Source organism: Miscanthus floridulus, unplaced genomic scaffold (genome assembly GCF_019320115.1).
Source record: "Miscanthus floridulus cultivar M001 unplaced genomic scaffold, ASM1932011v1 os_2395, whole genome shotgun sequence".
Taxonomy (NCBI): Eukaryota; Viridiplantae; Streptophyta; class Magnoliopsida; order Poales; family Poaceae; genus Miscanthus; species Miscanthus floridulus.
This window is the reverse complement of record NW_027098279.1, coordinates 2,863-25,964: the sequence shown is the minus strand read 5'-3', so window position 1 is coordinate 25,964 and position 23,102 is coordinate 2,863. Positions and strand designations below refer to the sequence as shown.

General features: G+C 48.7%; 1 protein-coding gene and 2 pseudogenes across 1 annotated transcript; all 3 read right to left on the bottom strand.

Annotated features, from left to right (window-relative positions):
* Positions 1-5,241: 5,241 nt before the first annotated feature.
* Positions 5,242-7,619, bottom strand: LOC136534921 (uncharacterized; annotated as a pseudogene).
* Positions 7,620-10,539: 2,920 nt separating this feature from the next.
* On the bottom strand, positions 10,540-11,295 carry LOC136534920 (protein NRT1/ PTR FAMILY 5.3-like). The gene has a single exon (XM_066527274.1). The coding sequence runs from the start codon at positions 11,293-11,295 to the stop codon at positions 10,540-10,542; it is 756 nt and encodes a 251-aa protein (XP_066383371.1).
* Positions 11,296-16,957: 5,662 nt separating this feature from the next.
* LOC136534922 (uncharacterized) lies at positions 16,958-17,708 on the bottom strand (annotated as a pseudogene).
* Between the last annotated feature and the right edge of the window lie 5,394 nt (positions 17,709-23,102).

Below are 23,102 nucleotides of genomic sequence, written 5' to 3'. Positions count from 1 at the left end.
CAAAAACAAAACCATTAAATGACTACTTATTCAGATATATATAAAAATAAATCAAATTAATAATTACTTGAAAATAATTGTATATACTTTAGATATATATGAATATAAATCAAATATAATTACATGAAACATACAAACATACCATGGTAGAGGAAAATTAATTAATGGCTCATTTATCCATAAATAATTAAAATACATATTTATTGATTACAATAAACAATTTCAAAGACAATAATTAGCAACAATTATATTTTACCCAATATCTTTCATACAAACCCTAGTCCAATTTCATCAAACATAAATTTACAAAAACAAAATTAATAAAAAAAACCCTAGATCTAGATCTACATGCACATGAAATATCCATAAAACTAATTAATTATTCACTAAAATCAAGAAACATGGACCAAATAAGGGTATGATCTTGTTTCCCTCCCTAATTTACCTTGTATATTCAAAACTTGAATCTAATTTGCTTCATAAGTAGCTCAAGCACCATAGAAGAGAGAGAAAAACAAAACTCTAATTACTCACTAACCAATCATTAAAACTTCAAAAAAATGTGGAATAGCATTTTCTCACCTTCTACAACCTCTCCACCAAAGGATTTGAGACCAAAACATTCCCCCCTTATTAGAGCAATTTTTGGGAGGTGCCCAAGGCCTCCCCATCTTTCTTTCACGGGTTGGAGTAAGTGACCTGAGGAGGAAGAAGGTGCTGCAGTTTGCTTTATATGTGGGTCATTTGTAGGGGCAGCTGATGATTGAGCCGCCCCTACAAATAGTAGGTATTTATACGCGGGAATTTGTAGGGGCGACTCAATCACCAGCCGCCCCTACAAATAGCAACATCAGGGATGGCTGGTGAGTGAGCCGCCCCTACAAATCATACCCATTTATAGGAGCGGCTCGTATCACCAGCCGCCCCTACTGTTCTATTTGCAGGGGTGGCTGGTGTCTGGGCTCCCGAGCACGCCACTGTAGGGGCGGCTCCATCACCAGCCGCCCCGACAAAAAATTCATTCCGTTGCTACAAACCGTTTTTCACGTAGTGGCCACCGCCGCCTAGATTTTTTGCTAAAATTTCTAGACATAGCAGTGGCCGGTGGTGGAGCTTCGCCATCCATGGAGCCCTCAGGCACGGCCACGTCGTCAACGGCCGCTGCCAGCCCTTGAGCGATCGGCGCAGGCAGGCCTCGGGCGTCCGTTGTGGCCAGGTCGTCTCGGGCGCGGGTGGCTAGCCGCTTTGCAGCCGTTGCCCGCCCTACGGCGGCCACGACTAGGGGAAGCGAAGGGCCGGCCATGGCGTCGGGAGGCTAGTCCTCCATGACCGTGGCGTCGGGAGCCTGACCCTCCATGGCCATTGCGTCGGCACACTGTCCCTTGGCGACGGGAGGCTGGGCCTCCATGGCTGCTGCCGCGGCGTTGGGATCACGGTTGGGAGAAACGTTGCGGCGTTGGGCGATGGCGATACGAACAGACGAAGGGTTAGGGCTTCACAATGTCGGGTGGCTACGAATTGTCGGGCGGCTCGGACTTCCCTTCCCAGGTACCTACGGTGACAAATACATGTATATGTGCAAGAAAAGAAAGAAAATACACATAATGTCATGAAAATCAAGAGTCCAACCTTTGGAGGGTTATTTTTACGAAGTCGACGATTAAAGTCCTAAAACTGCGAAGCGCGACGATTAGAGTCTCAATATGCAATTTTCTCTTTCGTACGTATCTCTTCAGGACTTTCAGAACCTGTACAATGCTAGGTTTTGTTATTTTATAATGGGTGGCACATGGGCAAAACCTTTTTATATGATCTATTTTCCTTGCCAAAGTTTGGATTCTGTAATTAAGAAAATTATTATAGCTAGAATTCAACTGTATCATAGTGCATTTATGGATGTTTTTCTCAAAGCTATGGCCTATATGTGGCAGCTGCCAACTACTCACATGCCAACAGGCTGCAGTTCTCAAAACTCTGTACTAAGCAAAACTCACCATCTATCCAAGCTCGTTAACACTTAACAATGACCCACGTTAAAAATTGTTGTGTTCATTTTTATCAGATTGATTGGAGTATGCTTACGCCTACCAGATGCTAAATGTGTGCCTGGCAATAACTTCCAGCATTGTGTTCTCCAGGGAATTTTGGAAAATCCAGAAGATATAGGTGATTATTTGAATAAGAAGGGTGTCTCAGTGATATTTCTGCTCAGGAGGAAGACGTTACGCAGGCTTATATCTTAGTTGGCCAACGACTATGACAAAGATGTAAAGCAGTTGAATGGGACTCACAAGTCTTGTTGATGACTAAAATTGGCTCTAAGGTTTGACAATAATATTTATCGTGAAAGGAAGCTTTGGAATATATTTTGGATCACCATATTTGAACCCAAGAGAGAAAAGGGAGAAAAAGGAAATAAAAGATGGAACTCCTCCCGGTGAACCGGCCTGGACGGCTGAGAAACCAGCCAGGCCGGCTGCTTGCCCGTGCGCCAAGCCGCTAGGCTGCCCTGGCCACTGCCGAGCCGGCTCAGCCGTTTGAGGGGTCGGCTAGGCCGTCTACCGCGCCTCCTACTGATCAGCCAGACCAACTGGCTGACCGGCCAGGCTGACTGGCTGGGCCGGCTAGCCTCTCTGCTGTGCATCCCCGTGCTGGCTGTTCTGCTGAACCGGCCTAGCCGGGTTGAGGGCCGGCTAGGCCGGCCTCCCTCTGCTCGCCTGTTGCCCAACCGGCGAGGCCAGCCTGTGACACGGCCAAGCTGGTTTCCCTGCTGCCTAGCCAGTTTGGCCTTGCCCAGGCCCGATGGAACCGGCTAGGCCGGTTTGACTCGTCTAGTCCGACTCAAACTCTTTTAGATCAGAATTTAGACATGATTTTTGATAGAAAACTTGAAAATTATGATTTGTGATTATTTTTTTTAGGATAAAATCACCCTCTCTATATATGAGGGGATCATAACCGATTGAAGGATCAATCACCATATAAGGATACTCCAGGTGGCGCCGGCGCTGCCACGACCGGCCAAAAGGTCTCGGCACCGGCATGTTCAAGAGGTGCCGGTGGTGCCATTGTTTCTGCCCAATGAAGTGATCTTCGAAGAGATTCTGACGCGCATCCCGGCCGCTGCTACCGTTCCGCTGCCATTATAAGAGTCTATTTTTCATTAAAATTTTTTATTAAGGTACCATGCATCTAATAATATCCAAACAAGCTACTACATGCATCATGAATTTATCTCCATCCACAAATTCTAGATAGATAATAAAAAAAGAGCTTTGTTACGGTGCTTGGAAGGAAACCGTGGTTCCTCCCGCGGAATAAATTTTGGGCTAGAAAAAATAATTAAGGGTAATATGGTCATTCTATTGGATAGTGAACGTGCCTTTCTCCTACCCTTTCCTTACGCACGGACGAAGGCCTCGCCGCCGTCTCAACTCGGCGTCGGTGTCGGCGTGGAGTCTACAGTGCTTTGGAGGAACTCGTAGTTCCTCCCGCGGAATAAATTTTGGGCTGGAAAAAAACTAAAAATAATTAAGGGTAAATATGGTCATTCTATTGGATACTGAACGTGTCTTTCTCCTACCCTTTCCTTACGCACGGTGCTTCAGGCCGTTGCGATCCGAGGTGCCCGTGCTTCAGGCCGTCTACGCCAGCATGCGGGGCATCGTCCGGATGGACAACCCTAGCGTGGTCGTCGCCTTCGCGACATCGACGGCAAGGTCAAGGAGGTGCTCTGCATGGTCGCCGCCATCAACCGCACCGCGCGTCCCCTCCAAGGACCTCCGTCCAAGGAAAAAATAGTGGGCTATAACGGCGCTATAGCAGCCGGAGAGACTCAACGCTAAGCTATTTCTATTTGTGCCGCTATGCCCACTTTAACCGCTATTGTGTGTTATAGCCCCGCTAATTCCATAGCTTAAGCGTTCAAATGGCGGCGCTATTTTAGTTTTTTCCAACACTAATCGATTTTGACAATTTAATTAGTCATCTCCTACTTATTATTTGCTTCTAATTTGATATTTTGGATAATCAAACATTGGATTTTCATGAACCATATTGTAATATCATATTGGTAATGTTACCTAGACCTGTGGAACCTTAGAAACCTATTTGTGTTCATCGAATTTCATATTTATCATGTTTTTTCATCAATTATTGGTGTTTTTCATGTTTTCATTATAATAACACTGTCATAGCGTCGCTATAGCCTCATAGTTTTCGAAAAAAAAAGAGTTGCCGTTATTTTTAATAGCTCCATATTTAAAACTATGCCTCCATCTCCAAGGTGCTCTGGATGGCCACCCTCAAGCCCGCCTCACTGCCAAGTGAGCACCTGCAGCGTTTTATTTGCATGCATGCCGCCACGCCGTCGTCATGAATCCATGTTGTTCGTTTTGACTGGATTGGCTTATAAGCCATGACTAAAAATATGCTGGTTGGTTTGGTGTGAGAGAAAAATATTGTTCAAGCCGTGTATTATAAGCCAGATACGAGCGAATAAGCCGAAACAAACAGGCTGTTGATTTGCTGCAGACCGAAACCGGGTGCGCATCTAGGCGATCATCACGCAGAACCACGCCAAAGTCGCATAGGGGGATAGGGGGCGAAAGTACTATTCTACCCTTTAAATTTATTTTAGAATTAATTTCTGAAACATATATTTTTTTGTTCCGAATCCACGTATTTTAGGTTTCGACCCACACTTAAGTTCCTCTACATTAGTTCTTCTTATTTTTAGCCATCAGATCTATCCAAATGAATGGCTCTAGTTTTTTCCAAACACTGTAAAATCGCTCTTAGAAAAATACAGAATAGATGAATACGAGTCTCTTCGCGCTAAAGGCTCTTATAAAAGATGTAATAAACGGGCAAGCCTATCAACCCGCAGGGTTTAATTTTATGAGCTGCTTAATTAAGCGGCTACCGAAATCTATCACGGGCTAGCCTACTCGATCTCTTCCCTAGATGTTACGGCGTATTGGGCCATTGTTGTCACGCTGATGAAGGCAGAACACCGCCTTACCATAAGAGTGACATCGTCTCTGCGCCGGTCCGTAGGTCCTAACAGTCCGGTTGCCGGGCTTCATCTTCAGCTTGCCCACATGATCACTGGCCCAAGGGCGGCGGCAGACGGGGGTGACCCATTCTGGAGGAATTCTGGATGAATCTGGATGAAAAACATTGTTCCGGATGAAATGTTGTGAGAGAAAAACATTGTTCCGGATGAAAAAAAGAAACGAATCAAGCCGGGTTTAAGGGCAGACGAACGGGGCCCATGGCGATGTTGAGGAGCAGCTCCGACTCGTGCGTCAGGGTGTCTATGAAGTAGGTCGTGGAGAACGGCCTGTTAACACGGTTGCTCTCAGGGTGGTAGGCGTACACCTCGTGGCGGCTCGTGGCGAGGAGGATCTCTCCTCCGGGCGAGGAGCCGAGCGGGAGCATGCGGAACCCAGCGTGCAAGGCGTCCCTCATCGGCTGGGGCAGGCTCGCCAAGCTGATGCGGCAGCGCAACGACCACGGCCACGTCGTCGAGCCAGCAGCCGTCAAAGTCCAGAGCTCGTACTGTCCCACGGTGAGGCGAGTGTCCACCACGGCGCACAGAAAGCCGTCGAGGTCGGCGAGATGGAAGGCGTAGCGTGCCCGTTCTTCCGGCGGGTTTATCCACCCGAACTGCTCGGTATCCACGGAGAGCGACAGGATGGTGGGCTCCGGCGTTCCGAACAAGTTGGCTTCGGGGTCATCAAAGTTCATCGCAGTGTTCATGTGCCAGTACATGTGCAAGTAGAAATACCCGTCCACAAACACCGGGGGCCGGCTACAGAGACCCTTGGCGCGTGCGGCGGCACTTGTCCAACGCAGGGGCGCCATCCGCCGGACCTCAGGCCGTACACCTCGCAGTGCGGCTGCTTGTTCCGGTCCTCGAAGAGCCTGACCACCTTGTGCTTGGTTGGCCGCCGGGTCGAAGCCGAGCCCGGTGCTCGAGAGCACGTAGGGACCGTGGGGGATCACTCTCCTAGCCCATGGGCAGAGGGGCAGGGAGATGTGCTCTCCCGTGGAGAGGTTGCAGACGTGGTACGCGGACACGCTGGGCTGGAAGAGGAGGGTGAGCCCGCGGCAGGGCTTGGTGCCAGACATGACCAGGTCGTCGGCGCGCACAGACTGGGCGCGCATGTCGTCCACGTCCACATTCACGAGCTCACGGGATGACGAGCCGTTCTGCTGTGCGGTTGACGTAAGCACTGAGGAGTAGAAAGACGTGGTGGTATAGCCTGCGGCGGTGGGCGTGAAGAAAACGATCTCCGGCGGCGGCTGGGCAGCAGCGGCTCTGACGGCTTGGTGCGCCCGGACGAAGTGATCGGAGGTGAGCGCGACGCACCACTCTCGGCAGACCGCCCGAGCCCGGAAGCGAACGATGGCAGCGGCCGGGACGCGCGCCAGAATGTGTTCGAAGATCACGTCGTTGTGGTGGAAACGGCGGCACCACCACCGCCTCTTAGAACCTGCCGAGACCTTTTGGCCGGTCGTGGCGGCGCCGGCACCACTCCGGAATATTCCGGCATGGTGGTGGATCGTTCGTATTCGTTGTGTTGACTCGATTTTGTATGTCAATCAAATCAAAACAAAAGAATTGCGCTCTGATTAGAACTTGGTTAGGGGTACTTGGTGACGACGTGCCACCCGTAACCGTAACGGATTTGTGGCCAACACACGCATATGGGATTTTGTCTCTGTCTGGTGTCTTAGTAAATCGCATATAGTCGATTTGGTTCCAGGGAAAGAGACAGCTTCCATCGTCATTAATTAACAAGGAACCAAATATGGATCGGTATATTTTTTATTTGAAAACTGCCAAACATACTCAGTGTTCCAACATGGAAAAAACTAACGGAGGCACCGACACCCGGAGGTTCGGCCCCAGCAGCGCATCCGGATGCAGTCCCATAGCGCACCCGACACACGCAACTCCCTTCGTCCCGCACCAAACTCCGCTTCGGAGACAGCGTCCGTCCAGAGGAAGCTCCGCGCCTGCATCCGATGCCAGTCCGCATCGCATCCCATGCCCCGCGCTAGCTCGCATCGCACGCCCGCATCTGGAACCGCGAGCCTGCAGGCCACACGTAAACCACGGCGGCGCCCCCGCAGCAGCAGCACCAGGCCTAACGCACCCATCCCACTATAGATGGCCAAACGGGCCAGGTATGATGGGCCAGCACGGGCCCGGCCCTAAAAAGTACAGCACTAGTACGGCACGGGCACGAAGACCATAGTGCCATTGCTGGCAAGGGCACGGTCTAGGGCCGTGCCTGGGCCGCAGGTTCGGCCCGTAGTGCTAGCACGGGCACAGCACGACTAATGGGCTGGCACGGCCCGATTATTCTCAGTCGCTGGATGGCCATAGATAAACTGCAACAGTTGGATGCATATGAAGACATATATAAACAAAATCCAAAACCTAGCTCCCCGTTCCCCATCGGCCCATCCATCCCTCTCGGCCGCCACCCGCGTACCTCTTTCTCGTAGTCGCGACTCCGGACTCCCTCCCATTCCCGTTTGCTGTTCTGACTCCCTCTCATTCCTTTTTGTCCCGTCCTTATGCGGGTGGTGGCGGCGGACGACATGTCATAGCAGCGGCGGCAGCAGCGGGAGAGCGCAGCGGCAGGGCGTAGTAGCGGTGGCGGCAAGGCAGAGCAGCATCGGCGCGGCGACAACTCAAGGTCTTGAGCATGGCCTCTGGCCTCGCGCGTGGGTGCCGAGCTGGCATGACCCTACTGGGCCATCGTGCCATTGGGCACGGCACGGCTTGGAGCGTTTAGTGTCGTGCCTGGGCCAAGGGGTGGGCACGGTGACCTGATACGGCACGGCACAGATAGATCATCGTGCCTGCTCGTGCCGTGTTGGCTCGTGCCCGTGTCGTGCCAGGGTCGGGCCACCCGTTTGGTCAAGTATACATCCCACACCCACACGTGAACCACGACGGCGCCCCCGCAACAGCACCAGGCAGCTGCAGCAGGCCGCTGTCCGCCAGCCACCAACGCACATTGCAACATGTGCAGCACCCGATCTGCTTTTAAGACATAAAGATAAAATATTTGCAACATACGACTAAAACAGATGAAACATGCTCTTAAAACATGTGTGTAAAGCCACAACAACATATGCAACATCTAGATCCATTTTTGCAACATAAGTCTAAAATATCTGAAAAACACATGAAAATAAACACTTGAAACATGCGTGTGCAGCCATAGCAACATATGCAACATTCAGATAAAAACACTTGAAACATATGTCTGAAATAACTGAAACACTTTGAACATAGGCTTGAAATATGCATATATTATCATTGCAACATATGAAACATTATAGATATTTTTTGCAACATTCAGATGGAATACTTAAACATAAGTTTGAAACGCCTGAAACACTTGAAACACGACGTCGTCGTGGCCTCGTGGGCATGGCCTACCTAGGGGGCGGGGCACCGTAGCCAGCAAACTCGGGTTTAAGGGGACATCAAGAGCAACGGCCGACGACCTCCTCCTGCTGGCGTCGGGGTGGTGGTGGCGCTTTGCATGCCATGGCCGTGACGAGGTGGATGGGTCGCGGCAGTGGACACCCATGCGGCGTGGGATGGGGGCGCGGCGCAGCACGCGATTGTAGCCAGTGTGGCGCGGGATGGGGCACGACAGCGAGGTAAAGTAGGTGGGCTGACGACGCATTGGGACCGCTACGGCACGGATGGCGCAGTTGCAGCCGCTGCGGGCGGACGCCACAGTGAAAGTGGTAGCAGTCACGGAGAAAATATTCGGGATTGGGAGAACAACGCGTTGGCTATTGGCAGCAGTCACGAGTGGAGAAAATATTCGGGATTGGAAGAACAACGCGCTGGCTATTGGGCTCAATCGATGCACGGCCCAGAATCGGGGGCGTCCAGACGTACGTCCTCGTCGAACCATTATCGAAAAACTAAACATGCCCGAGCCCAATAAAATGGCCTGAAACTTTTCTTTACGTAAAATTACGCGGCATTGTCAAGCACTATCAAAGACAAGCAAGCAATGCAACCTGATGTTTTTTTTGGCGACTCAACCTGATGAATTGCTGACGAGCTCCGAAGGTCTTCGGTGACTAATGGGCCTCGCACGCTACGAGCCTACGACTCCGCCAATCCAACACACGCTGCTACGGCCCGGAATGTGTGGCCTATTCTGTACCCTGTAGTGCTGTGTATTCGGAAAGGGTAGGAGAGAAGAACTCTGCGCAGAACGGCGATGCCAGGCAAGGTTTTGCCCTATCGCGCCTCCTAGCCGGCTCGCCGCTCGCCTCGTTGTGCGCCGCCACCGCCCCTTCCCCGCTCCTCTGTGTGGCGTGCTGGCGTGCCCCCTCCCCTGCTCCGGCACCCGGTCGCCAGCCGTGCGCTGCTCCCCGCTTCTCGCTCTGCCCCGCCCACCGTTGAAAGCCGGCGGAGGCGCTGGGCGCAGGGCACCACCAGGTGGCCTACCGGCGGACGTCGATTAGTGCCTGCAGGCTTTGGCCGTCGTCCATCGACATCGGTAGATCAGCTTGCTCACCTCTGAAAAGTCAGAGTAGCGGACATCCTCTTTGGAGACTGTAGCGTCTCCTCGCTTCGTCTTATCAGCGGTGAGCACTGAGCATATTTGGCATTTTCTCAATTCCTTAACTAGGCAAGTAGGCAATAGACATTGCTATTTGCTATAATGCTACTTTTTTTTTTCAATTTCTTAAATAGAGCAATATTGAGCATACTCGACCTAGAGAGTTAAATTCATTGCAATTGTCATGCGATTTTCTAATTCACTAAGTATTCAGCTAAATCTCATGTCAGCTTACCTACGCATTGCAATTATTGTCACATAGTTGAGGCATGAAGCACAGAAATGATTGGTTTATCTTAGAATTATTTACATTGCGTTCTGTGGTTTCCAAGTTATTTTGTTGAATGTAAGATACCAGGAGACCTTTTAAATGCGTATCATGCTTTTGACAATCTCCTGTTTGTATGCCGAATTTCTTACAAATATTATACATACCGAACTGTGAATTTAGATTATACTCAATTGCATACGGTAAATTTAGCTAGGACTACCCTGGGTCAAAATCCTGGTTTTGCCACTGTGGTGTGATATGGTTAATTATTTGCCAAATGTAGTGAATGAGTTTGCAAGTGCCTTTTGCCTAACAGTCAATAGATGCCATGTTTCTTTTTTGTGATTATTTATATTAAAACAGATAGTTGGTTATTTTAGTTCAATACCTGCTGTTTAATACAAGGGAAAATTGGCTAGCGGACACTGAAAGTGGAGGTCGTTTGCTGCAGACACCCAAAGTGGAGCTATTTGCTGAAAGACACTCTCGTTGCTGACAATTATGCTACTGGACACCGTGCCCCTTATTTTATTCATTTCCAGTAGTTGAGGAGAGAGAAGAGCGGTGAAATGACATTCTTGCCCCTGCCGCTTTCTTCTTCTTCTCTCCCTTTCTCTTTTTTTCTATTTCCTGTGTGGCGCAGAGGCGAAGCTAAGGCGGCGGCTGCCAGTGCAGTTTGCCGGGGCTAGGCAAGTCGGGCGGCACGTGGAGCATCTTGAGCATCTGCTTCGTCTCCTCCACCTGCGTCACCGTGTTGAGCGACCACCGGTCTTCACCGCCGCCTTGCTCAGCGGTCAGGTTGGGCGTGTGCGGGAACGGGACCGCTTTCTTCTTGGCGTAGTACTCGTGGTCGAGCTCGTGCAGGTCGCGCGGGGCCACGGGCACAAAGACGGCTAGCTTCCTGGCACGGCCGCCATGATGACCCTTGCCATCTTGGCGAAGGGGCTCTCGGAGGTGGGCTTGTGGCGGTAGAAGGGCGTGCCGCGGTGAAGATGGCGATGGAGACGGCGAGGCTGAGCGTGGGCAGCGCTTAGCCGACGTTGTCCTGAATGTAGATGAGCACGGTGTTGCCGAAGAGCGTGCCGAAGAAGATGCTGAACATCCACCAGTTGAAGAAGGAGAGCTTGTGGCGCGCTCCCGCGGGTGGGTGTCGTCGAACTGGTCTGCACCCATGGTGGAGATGTTGGGCTTGATGCCGCCTGTGCCCATTGCCAGGATGTACAGGGCCAGGAAGAAGACGCCCAGCTGCGCGCTCGTCGCCTGCTGCACGCAGTTGGGGTCCGCCGTGCCGGCTTCGCACTTGGGCGGCCGGGGCACCCATGTGAGCCACAAGCTCGCGTCCACCACGCAGCCACCAGACCCGTCGGCACGCCTCGCGAACATGGGCGGCGTCACGGCCACGACCATGGCCCCCTTCACGTGACGCCGATGAGGCACACGTGGTAGCGGCCTCGCCGGGGCGTGCGGCGGCAGGATCAGCAGACGGCGAACGAGTGGATGCGTGCACGAGCAGCAGCGCGGACGCGAGCGGGTGCAGGCAGGGCGGCGCGGCGAAGGAGACGCGCGCGAGCTCGAGCGGACACGCTCTGAGCAGACACGCGCGAGCTCTGAGCTCCGAGCGGCGGAGAGGACGCACGAGCGGACACGCTCTGAGCTCGACCTGGAGGTCGGCGATCCGAGCTCTGAGCGCACAGGGGACAGAGGCGAGGTTAGCAGGCAGCGGGGCTTCGACCGCACAGCCGCCGCATGGCAACCGCCGCCCGCCTCAGCTTCGCCTACGTGCGCCTACGTGACAAGGAAACGGAAAAAAGAGAAAGGAGAGAGGAAGAAGAAAGCGGCAGGGGTAAGAATGTCATTTCACCGCTCTTCTCTCTTCTCAACTACTGGAAATGAATAAAATAATAGGCGCGGTGTCAGTAGCATAATTATCAGCAACGAGAGTGTCTTTCAGCAAATGGCTCCACTTTGGGTGTCCGCCAGCAAACGACCTTCACTTTCAGTGTCCGCTAGCCAATTTTCCCTTAATATAAATAATGCCTAGTATTTATTCTTTGCTTGGTGTTGGGTGTCATTAAACTTGGTGTCATGAGGTGTAGGTAGCCTTTTGGTACTGTATACGATGGTAGAGTGGCATCTTATAATTGATTTTTTTGGGGTTAATTCCGAGCACTTGGTTAGTAGGATGGAAAAGAAAACAATGGCAGCTGACATGATTCTGGGCCTCATATTTGCACTAGATACAATTGCACGTTTTTGGCTGTACTCTTTTTTTGTTTCTGAACTGCATCTGCAAGGCGTTGATTTCTTAATATCTTGGCTACTCCTGTGGCCTTAAATTAGCTGCCTCTATGAGTTCATTCTTAAAATTATTGTGATGCTATCTGACCTTGTTCTAGAAGTGAGATCAACTACGTTTTTATTATTTGGTATGGATAAAGTCCAAATTACTCCCCTTAAGTTTGTCATATGTCCAGATTACCCCCTAAACTTACATTTGGTTCAATTTACTCCCACTATTTCAGTTGGTCTAGTTTACCCCTTAACATGGTTTGTTATTTTTGTTTTTCCACGTATTAGTTGAGTCTTAATATCAACTTTTGTGATATGATAGAGAACATCATAAGTTATGTTAGAAAAATATATCTTAACTTTTTGCCACTATTTTGATAGCTTAGGAAGTTTAATAATAAATTAACACTGGAGGTACAATATCGTATAAAACATAATGATGAATAATTCATAGTGCATTTTTCTAATACAAAATACAATGTCCTCTATCATCTCACAAAATTTGAAACTAAAATATAATTTGTACATAGAGAAACAAAAAAGAAAAAACTCTTTTAGGTCTTAGTTGGGCAAACTTAAATAGTTGGAGGGAGTAAATTGAACCAAATGTTAGTTTGGGGGGTTATTTGGACATAGGCCAAACTTGGAGGGAGTAATATGGACTTTTCCATTTGGTATTTACTAGAAAACTCAGGGCGCGGCATTGCCGCGCCATCTTTAAATCACCGGTGGTTATTTTAGTGTTGCGCATATTATGATGTTATCCAGCTAGTATTTTTTTTTTTGTAGTTTCAGGTTTAGCTTAGGAATAGGATATATTAATAGATAATAGATGGCACCCGTGCATTTGTGGGGAGAAATCAAGAGTCACAATTATCATATTCTGTGAAGCGAAAATATTTTCACAAGAGATTTGCAGATAACAAACTAATCAGAAGTAACACTAAAACGAAAGCTGTACTCTCATGATTCCATCATATTGATATGTTTATTACCATACCAATACAGCAACACACAGGCGAGTAGCAAGCAAAGCAAGCAGGTGGTTTGATGCGGACTTTGACCAATCATTTGATGCATTTAGCAGCTACTAGCCAACGAAGCTACCTGCAGCTTAGCACAAGTATAGCCTCACTGTAGAAATGTTGTTGATAGCATGAGAACCACATCCAGGGGGCAGGGACTCGCCTACATTACGAAAGCCTTTCTTTTTCCGTTAATACAAATAAAAAGAATTCTGGTCCAATTTTGAAAGACGTGAAAGCTTGTTTAGGGTAAGGTAGTGCTAGTGGGAAATCTTATATTGTAATGGCACAACACACATGTTCCTCTCACTTACGTTAATTCCAGGAAAGAAATATTGCATGCTCTAGCAGTTACAGATAATAAGTAAATATATTCTCTATGCAATCATCAAATACTTGCGACGTCTAGATAAAATCAGTTGATTCCCATTACAGTCAATTTGAATCAGATGCTATCTGGGGTCTACACAATCATAATAGTTGTGAATGAAACTAACTCTGTTTTCTACAAACTATCCGTGCCCACCGTTGAGTTGGCCAGTCTGGGATGACCCACATAGATTACTAGCCCAGTATACAATGACTGATCTCTAATTCTCTAAAATTAACCACATATTTTAAATGTTGATATACCTATTAGAAAGAAAAGACCAGGTTACGGTATAAGCTTCATAGGGTTCAAATTCATGTTAGAATTGCTCAAGGTGAGCTCTAGAACACACAGGGATACAAGTAGTGTAGTGCTTCTAGGATATTTTGCTGCTGGCCTTACCTTTACATATATATATGAGAATAAAGTTAGTACAAGATGAGCTTGCCATATGGGCTACGGTGAAGACCATGTACTCCAAATTCTACGCCTACTACAGGGCAAGGTACAACATTGCTGTACATGCCATCTACTCACCACAACAGTTACAAATAGAATAGGTATATGTCTATAACTAATAACTGTATGTAGGTTCTATACACATTCCTAAAAATAAATTGAATGTGGTGTAGTATATCACATATGCACACTCTATTACCTCTGATTTGACAGCACAGTCAACTCCATCAGTGAGGCATGTGAAAAGTGAAGATGCATCAGACGGGCCTATGCATCGTATAAAAGGTATAATATCAGACAGGCTGCAGATGCCATTTTTTCCCCTAAACTTAGTTTATTTAGCAGTTTTTTTAAAAGATTTTTCTTATGAACACATTTTTTATTAATTATATTATAGATAAAAGAGGATAAATACAATCAAAGCATGTCCTTACTCCTGGCAAGGATGCGTCCTGCATAACCTGGCAATTTACTTAACCAAATGTCAAAATATTTGTTTCTCTTAGCTCTTTAGCTTGCTTACTATGTTTAAGTGGCCGAAGCTAAGCTTCCTACTCTTCACATACTCGTGGAAGCTTTCTTCCCTTTGTAGTATGAATGTGTCCTTGCTGGCGCTTAGGCACGCAGGAGGTCGAAAGTGGTGAATCGGTATCAGAAGCTAGGAGCTTGTGAGCCGGCGTTGCGTCTCCATCTCCAAGCAATGCGGCTCTTCACAAGGCTCGGTGGCCACGACATTCTGTTGAGCAAGGTGCTGCTCCGGTGCTCCCCAGGGCTCAGAACCAAAATTTTATGATATTTGATGAGAGATAAGCTTCAAACCTGATGAAGAACAACAAACTTTGGAACTCTGATGAACCTGCATAGGCCATCTCTTGCCGGGCGTATCACATCCGAGAGGCCTTGTGCTGCCCACATCGCCACTGTATCGGAATCCGGCATGCTGCCTCGCCGCCGCGCTGCATGGCTATCTCTCCTCTTGCCAGCATTCCATCGAACACATGGTGGCCATCATCCATCTTGAGCACAAAGTCAAAATCTGGTTCGATGTCGCTACCGGCGGCTGACGAGCGCCATAGGCAGGTCCTAGGGAGCCGCCGCCACGAGTCGATCCTGCCCCTAGATGCTGCGCGCGTGGAGCCTGCTGCCTCGCCAGCTCGCCGGTGGCCTGCCGCGCCAAGGGACTCGCGCCGGTGGGTTGAGCGGCGCCGGTCGCGCCGGTGGTTGAGCGCCGAGGGTCTGCCGCCAGATCCCCGCCACGCCAGCGCCTCACGCGGTGGCCGGGAGGCTGCCGCACCAAGGGCCAGTCGCCAGCGCCAGCTCGCCATCATGCCAGTGTGCCGCCGGCTCGCTGGTGTCCGCAATTCAGCCCGCTTAGGTGGCGCGGCAAGCAGAGGGTGGAGTAGTAGAGAGCGGAGGCGGCAGAGCATGCGAAGAAGCGGGGGGACGAGCGTCGGCCCGTGAAGCTTTGTGAAGGCTCGGGTAGATGACCAAGCGGGTTGAGGACCCGCACCGATCCACATCGGACGGACCAGATCATGTGATGGTCCGATCCAACGGTTATCGAATTAACGGGCAACATGGTCCGATCCGCTGCCCGTCTTTTGGAAGCAGGATTCCTGTATAGAGATTAGTACACATTGAGTACAATGGATCACTGGCTTTTCTGGATGAACACTCTCAAACAGTGAGATGTATGATTATTTTTATACTTTTTTGAAAGGTGCACGTCAACTACAAAAAGTTGATGGTGCTAGGCCGCTAGCTCTACGTTCCTTGTCCTCTTTTACTTCAATTGTGGTTTTGTTTTCTTCATGATACCAATAGTGCCCTGAGCTAATAAATTGTTTTTAAAATCTAGTATACATGGAATTGTGTTGCTTGGATTTTACAGAAAAGAAGTTATCCTTGTTGGTTAGGCCTCAATTTTTACATAAATCAAATGGTTCTTGTTGCATTGTTATGAGATTATGCTTATTATGTGTACAAAAATCCATGTAGAGAGAAGGTTTACTGTTTAGAGAAAGAATAGGTTTACTTGTGGAAGGAGAGAGATGCCATGCTTGTTTGCATAGAGATAGCTATCTTTGGAGATAGGGTTTTAATCATCCAAACAACATTTGAAATTGTTTCTTACAAAACTATTCCATGTGCACCCAAACAAGAAAATTGAATTGAACTACTAGGTATTTCATTTTTTTTAATATAATTCCTAGAATACGATTCTTGGAATGAGTTTCAATTCTAGTTATCCAAACAGGTTGAGGCATCAGACTCACGACTCACGAGGATGAATGGTGGCAAGAGGTTTGGCAGCGGCCGGGTGCCCACGGGGACTCCATCCCTCGCGTGGTCTTCTGTCGTCATCGTCGCCTCCCTCCTCGCTGGTGCCTCCATCGTCCACAACATCTACAAGCCTGACATGGTTCGTCTGTACTCTGTACAGCCCTTCCACCCCTGCCACCGTGCACACCACCTGTTCGACCCAATCCCTACACCAGACCCTCTGCTTATTCTTCCATTTTCATTTCCCGCTCCTGCAGACCATTCCACCTGTGGAGAGTACCAGCGGGAGGCAGCGACCAAGGGAGCTGCGTGCGAATGGCTGGACACTACATGCAAGAGTGGGCATGAAGAAGTGAAGAAGGCTATCAGCACTTATGATATTTTTCTTCTTCAACACAAACAATGTTTTGTTGTCTTTCTCTGATTTGCGATTTGTGACGAAAAGATGTTAAGCGACATAGTATTTGCTACGTTAACATGTACGTGTGTTCAGCCATTCAGTTTCGTTCCTCGGTTTGTTCAGTGCTACAATTGGAGATGGATTGAGGAGGCACGCAAAGAAACCTGCTTATATTATTGAGTTGTATGTACTGGGCTTCTGGCCAATTCATAAGATCTTGATGAAACTTAACTTGGAGGGAGAGAAAAGGCAATACCAATGCATACATCAAAGCCAAGAATGCACAACTGCACTACCATGCTTAATGCTATCTTATGTCTCACTAATGACTAATCACTACACAGTCTCTGCCTTGTGCCTTGCCATGGTTACCAAAGAATACCGCAAAGTGCAGCGCACGTGCCACAGGCATGGGTTCATGGTGCCGCTCAAGGCTGAAACACTGAGCACGCCCCTGTCGATCACTTAAGACCATGGCGCCGGCCGAGCACTGATGGTCTGAGTCGGAGTGATAGGCAAAAAGAGCTGATTTCGTCCACGCCGGTGACGGCGCGCTTGCCTGGCGTACCGCGCGGAGAATGACCGCGATAGGTTCTCGGGCTCCCCGCCGCGCGCCCTCGTCGAAGTTCTGCGCGTACTCCTCGTGCCCGTACTGCTGCTCTTTCACCGACGACCCGCTCCGGCTCATGACGGCCGCCTTCCTCCTCCTGCCCCTCGCGATCCACGCCCACAGCCCGCGGACCACCGCCCCCACGCCGCCTGCTGCGGGCCGGGGCGCGCGCCCGCGGAACTCGCCGTCGTCGTCGTCCCCGAGGTTTCTTGGCCATCCGTGGCCGCCTCCGGGGCCGCATGACGCGAAGGTGGCCGCGAGAGCGGCCGGCATGGACATCTGCCTCCTGAGATCGTGTGCCGCGACGGGGATGTACGGGCTTGTGGCGGCACGGTACGATTCCGGGGTGGTGGCCGTCATCATCAGCAAGTCCAGCACGGCGGCGGCGAGGTGGTGGCAGGGATGGTTGGTTAGTTCGAGGGGGTTCCAGGCTGCTCTGTGGATGTGAGTGTGACTGTGGTGGACCTGCGCTCGCGGTGATTCACGACGAGGGGGATATGCAACTGCTACGGGGTCGTCGTTTGATGTTTGGCGCGGGTCAAGCGCGTGGTGCGACCGGGCGGCGTTGCTGGCTGGCAGCCGTACTGTACACGTGTACAGGTGGAAGAACGGGGCAGTTGGCGGCTCGAACGTTGCTGAGTAAACCAGAGTTTCCTTTTTTTTAACGAAAGAAGAATTATAGTAATTATAGCCGAGTATACATCGTCATGTTATAAACACTCTGCAATACATGATACTCATGTATCGTATAGCTCCAAATCTCAATCTCAAACCTGTATGACGATTCAAATAGATGATCGCATAAACAAACATTCAGCAAATAGGTTGAGAACTGGTGCCTAAATTAAGAACGGTGGCCAATATTTCTGTTAGCGGAATTGAGCATAATCTTCTTCTTTCTTGTGTCTTATTTCTTTTTCCTTCTGCCATCGAAGAAAAAGGAAAATCGAGCCAAATCTTCCTAGTCTTTCATCATTGTCAGATCAAACCACAACAAAACAAAGAATAGACCGGAGATAATTATTCCACGGCGGCAACATCATCTCTACCTTGATGTCGCCGTCTGAAAACCTAATTCCCTATGTCGTCATGCCAAGGAAGTTGATAACACCGTAGTTGTCGCCCTAATCTTCATCAGAGTCACCATAGATAAACCAAATTCACCTACCTCCTCACCGTCGCCGAAAAGGGAGTGGAGGAAACAAATCGGGAGAGGAGGAAACAAATCTCCAATACGAAGAAACACCAACCCTAACAGGACTTGATCTACTAGAAAATTATTAGAAAGATGGATCCCCACTCCTCCGGCCTCCGACGAGTTGCCAGAGGGGGAAGGGAGGGGACCAGCGGCGGTGGGGGGGCCTGTGCTGTTGTGAGAGAGGCCCAAAACACGTGATAGTCTGTGGCGGACCCAGTGGGTAGTCCAGGTAGACCCAGTACTACCCACAAATTTGACCCAAAATTCTATTACTACTCTTTAGAAACCGGCCCACGGTCGCTCTCATCTCAGCCCAGGCCGAAGACACCGAAATCCACGAGCTCTTCAAAAAAATAACGCGCCCGAGAGGGATCAAACCAGGGACCTCCTGTCTCAGACTGCAGCACGCTTACCAGTCCAGCTACAAAAGTTTGTTGGATAGTTGATACCCTCAACCCTATTTAATTAGGGAAAACAGGAAAAAATACCCCTTAATTAATCACTCCTTGATATGATAAATCATATCCTAAACGACTTTCTCTACCAGTATGGAGGGAGTATTTATGTAAGTTTCGAACCTTTTAAATGTATTATCGTAATTTGGTTAATTTATAGCTATGTTTGTCGAACTTTTTGTTTGGATTTTATAGTATTACATATGAAATTTTTTTACTAGAACTACCCGCCACTGGTGATAGTTCTGAGTAAAAACATGAGGTAGGTTCTCGCCTCGAGATGATCCGAGCAATTTAGACTACCCACGAGCAATTTAGACTACCCACGACGTTGCTTTTTATCGATGCTGAAAGAGGAGAGAGATTCGAGCCATCGAGAAAAGCCGTTGTATGTACCAATGCTGAACAAAAGAATTACAGGACTCGAGTCATCTACTTTCCTCGGTGCTAAGTAAATAAAAAAAAATCCTGCCGGCGTTGATCACTCTACCACACACAAAGCACACAACTTTTTCCTCTGAGCACCAACGCTGTCAGACGCACATGCATTCTTAGCATGATGCCAACGTTGCAGGGCTGTTTGGGACATCGACGTGAAGTGGGAGAGAATCTTTTCTTTGGCCGTCGACTACCCTACACGGTGGAACCCATGTTTGCTGCGACTGTAAGCTCATGAGGTGGCTGTGGCTCGATCCTTTCCTTTGATGGGCAAGATCTGCGAGAAGGAGAAATATCTCTCAACAAAAGCCGTGCCGTCTCACTCGATTTACGTGACGAACTTTGGCATTTTGATTTTTTTTTAGTGGATGGCATTTTGATTTTTGATGAACCACGACGTCTCGTCGGTCGACAAGTCAGCAACCAAGTCAAAAGGGGCTGCTCGGGCCTACCTGCGGCAAGCCCGGCCTGCGCAGGAACTGCCAGAGACAGCCCAGGCACATCAATCACGCCAGGTCAGACGATTGCTCCCGCTGGTTCTGCCCCACGGGCCCACGGGCGAGCCGGTCGGTCAAAGCCGGTGCCTGCACCACACGGGCACGGGCAAGCGCCAGCACGCCGCACGCCTTCGCTCACGCAGCAAGAACCACGCCAGCCAGCCGTCGCCGCTTTCGTCATTCGCGTCTAGAACTAGAAGCATTTTGAACCTTCCATTCCACGCGGTCCTCCGTCTCCTTTGGCCTCACCCCCGACCGATCAAACGAGGCGGCTCGCTACCGACCCGTCGGCCGGACTTACTTGAGCAAGTCTTCCTTCCACCGCCGCCCCTTCCATGCACTTCACAAACGCACGCATATATATACACCGCACCATGGCACCATGGCAGCAAGCTCTCCCAGCAACACCACAACCATAGGAGTATTTCCTTCTCGCCCTCCGTTGCTGCTTGCGTCCGTAGTTACGGTGCGCCACCAGGCTCGGTTTGATCCTTTGCTCGGCGTCAGAACTCAAAAGCATGGCAGCAGCTGGCAAGTCGTCGGCCATGGAGGAGACGGTGGTGGCGGGCGCCGCCGCGCGGGGGAGGCGGGGGATTGACCGGCAGACCGTCGATAGGGGCGTCGCCTCCTGCTCATGGTGGCCGCCCTCGTCGCCACGTACGCGCTCACTAGAGCTCCTGCTCGGCGCAGAGCTCACAGGAAGGAAGGCTTTTGTGCGCTTTGCTTCCGGCCTCAGCCTGAGAGTTCCCCTGCACCAAAAACTTCGTTCATTTGTCTTCCACTCTTCCTCTTGCAAGGAGATGGAGATGCTTGTGTACTATAAAGTCTACCACAGCAAAATTTGTTTTCCATGTATAGCCTTTCTGTGATTGATCTGTACAAATTGTTTCATTGTTGCCAAAACAATCAATATTACCATGGTTTCAGCTTCTGTCTATCTTCTGCTGTGATTGTGTTTGACATTCAGGGTTTTGCAGCGTGACGAAATTTGTCATCACCGTGTATATATTAGCAATTACATACCAATAGCTCCATCCGTTTCATTTTCAGCATCCTTTTGGAACAAAGGATTGCTGAAGGAATCTTTGTTGGATTAAACCTAAAGGAATTTTTCCTATGTGGCCCTTTGGACCAAAGGATGTTGCCACCTTGGAATCCTACAAAATTCCATGGAATAGCTCAATTCATAAGAATTTTGGAGAAATCTACCCTGAAGCTCCAACCTCTTTAAACTTTTCTGTGTCTATCTCTCTCTTCTCATTCGTGTGTGTTTTCTATGCTCCATCCAAGTGCTTCCACTAGAGAATTTCCTTTGTTTTCAATTCCAAGTAATATTTGTAAATGACATGCAACTCTAATCCTATGTGTTTTTTTATTCCTGTGTTCTGAATATTCTATGCTCCAAACGGGTCCATATAAAACTAGGATTTTCAAAGGTATACTGATGAGGGCATCACTCTATCGAAGCTGACTTGTTTCGACGATTCCCATTGACTCTGATGGAACTTGGACCTCAGACCAAATAACATATTGGTTAGCTTATGAAATTATCTTTTCCCTCCATATGTGAATAGTGCTGCGGCAGACTCCGAACTCATCCAAACATGTTTTTGGGGACCCGGCCTCCCTATCCGGTTATGTGTTTGGACGTCCTTGCTTATCCTCTTCGCCTCCACATTCTTTCTCCAAGTTCCTCACTGACCCCTCTCCAATGTTCCTAAGCAAGTATAACATCATTAGGTAGTAGTCTATTCTCAAAAGTATGAAATGATCACTTAAGAATTAGCTCACCTCTAAATTGAGTTGTTGCATTTAAGCTCGGATAATTGGACCTTGCATAACGGTTGGAAGATCAGCGGGTGCATTCAAAGGAGTGATGCCCTCATCATATACTATTGCCATCAATTTCTCTTATACATCCTTCAATTAGAAAATAAAGGACATTAGGATATCCCATATGTCCTAGTCTCCTTGATGTGACATTTTAACTATTAATAAATTATTGTAAAATAAGTGAGTTATACACTATGAAAAAAACATAACAGGTCTAATAATGAGCGAGCACAATTTTGGTCATCGTTCCCCAACCAGGTACATACAACAATCAAGCGGCCCTCGACTTCCAAGTCTCCAGACAACATGGCACCCAAAACCTACATCAAGCATATGCCAGAATAGAAGAACATGAACTACATGACATAGTTGTCGAGCTAGTAGGTTGACTTAACAAATAGCTCGACTCTACAAAAAGCTCACTTCCCAAATCAAGCCAAGCCAATGGAAATAATGAAACCAATGGACGTATGAGCTAAGCTAGAATTCCAACAAAGCATTATTGCACATAGAAGATCATCCAAAGCAGTGTCCTCACTGAAGACATGATCAACATGAATCGCTTTTGCTACACGTTCAAAACTGGAGCAAGGTTTTTACTCAAAACTGGTATCGAGAAGTGGCAAATTGCCAATTATGATGTATCAAGGAAGAAAACACGACCAATGATGATATCATCGTCGATGCTAAGCAATAGTCTAGCAAGGCTTTCATTAATAATTTTATCTATCTAATGCCCCACAAATAGCCAACCCACTTGACCGACAAACTATTGCCAGAACACCATATTGCTGCAGCAACATCGTTCCACCATAACCAAGTTCCTCGAAGCTTCCTGGCTTGATATGTAGAATATAAGGAGGCTAACTTAGGTAAAGAGCGTCGATGGGACGGGGTAATAAAGGCGAAGGGGATGCGCAAAATCTGACCAACGAGGGAACTATCATGGCAACGAGACCATTTACTTCACACCATGGGCTAGAGCTGCATCAAGCACCATCAGTACATATCATAATGCCCTCCCAAGTCAACACAAAAAAGCCACATTATCACACGCTTGGAGCCTTGCGTCTTCAACCACCCATATATTGTGGCTGGATACCTGAGTTCCTGAGTTGACAGAGGCGTCGTCCGATGGATCCAATATCGGTGGCCATGGACCTAACTACCATATGTGATAATAACCATAGCGGTGGCCATTAGATCTCTACCAATCTAAGCATCAAGGCCAAGAAAAATGTTGTCTTCACCAATGGAGAGAAGAATCGTGACACAGCGAGGCCTCACAGTTGTGCAAGTTGTAGTAGACTTCTCCAACTAAGCGAGAAGGAAGAAAAATGACATCGAGGATTTGCAG

What these genes read in the sequence shown, in the direction of transcription:
- LOC136534920 (XM_066527274.1), bottom strand. Translation starts at nt 11,295, where the DNA reads ATGGTCGTGGCCGTGACGCCGCCCATGTTCGCGAGGCGTGCCGACGGG.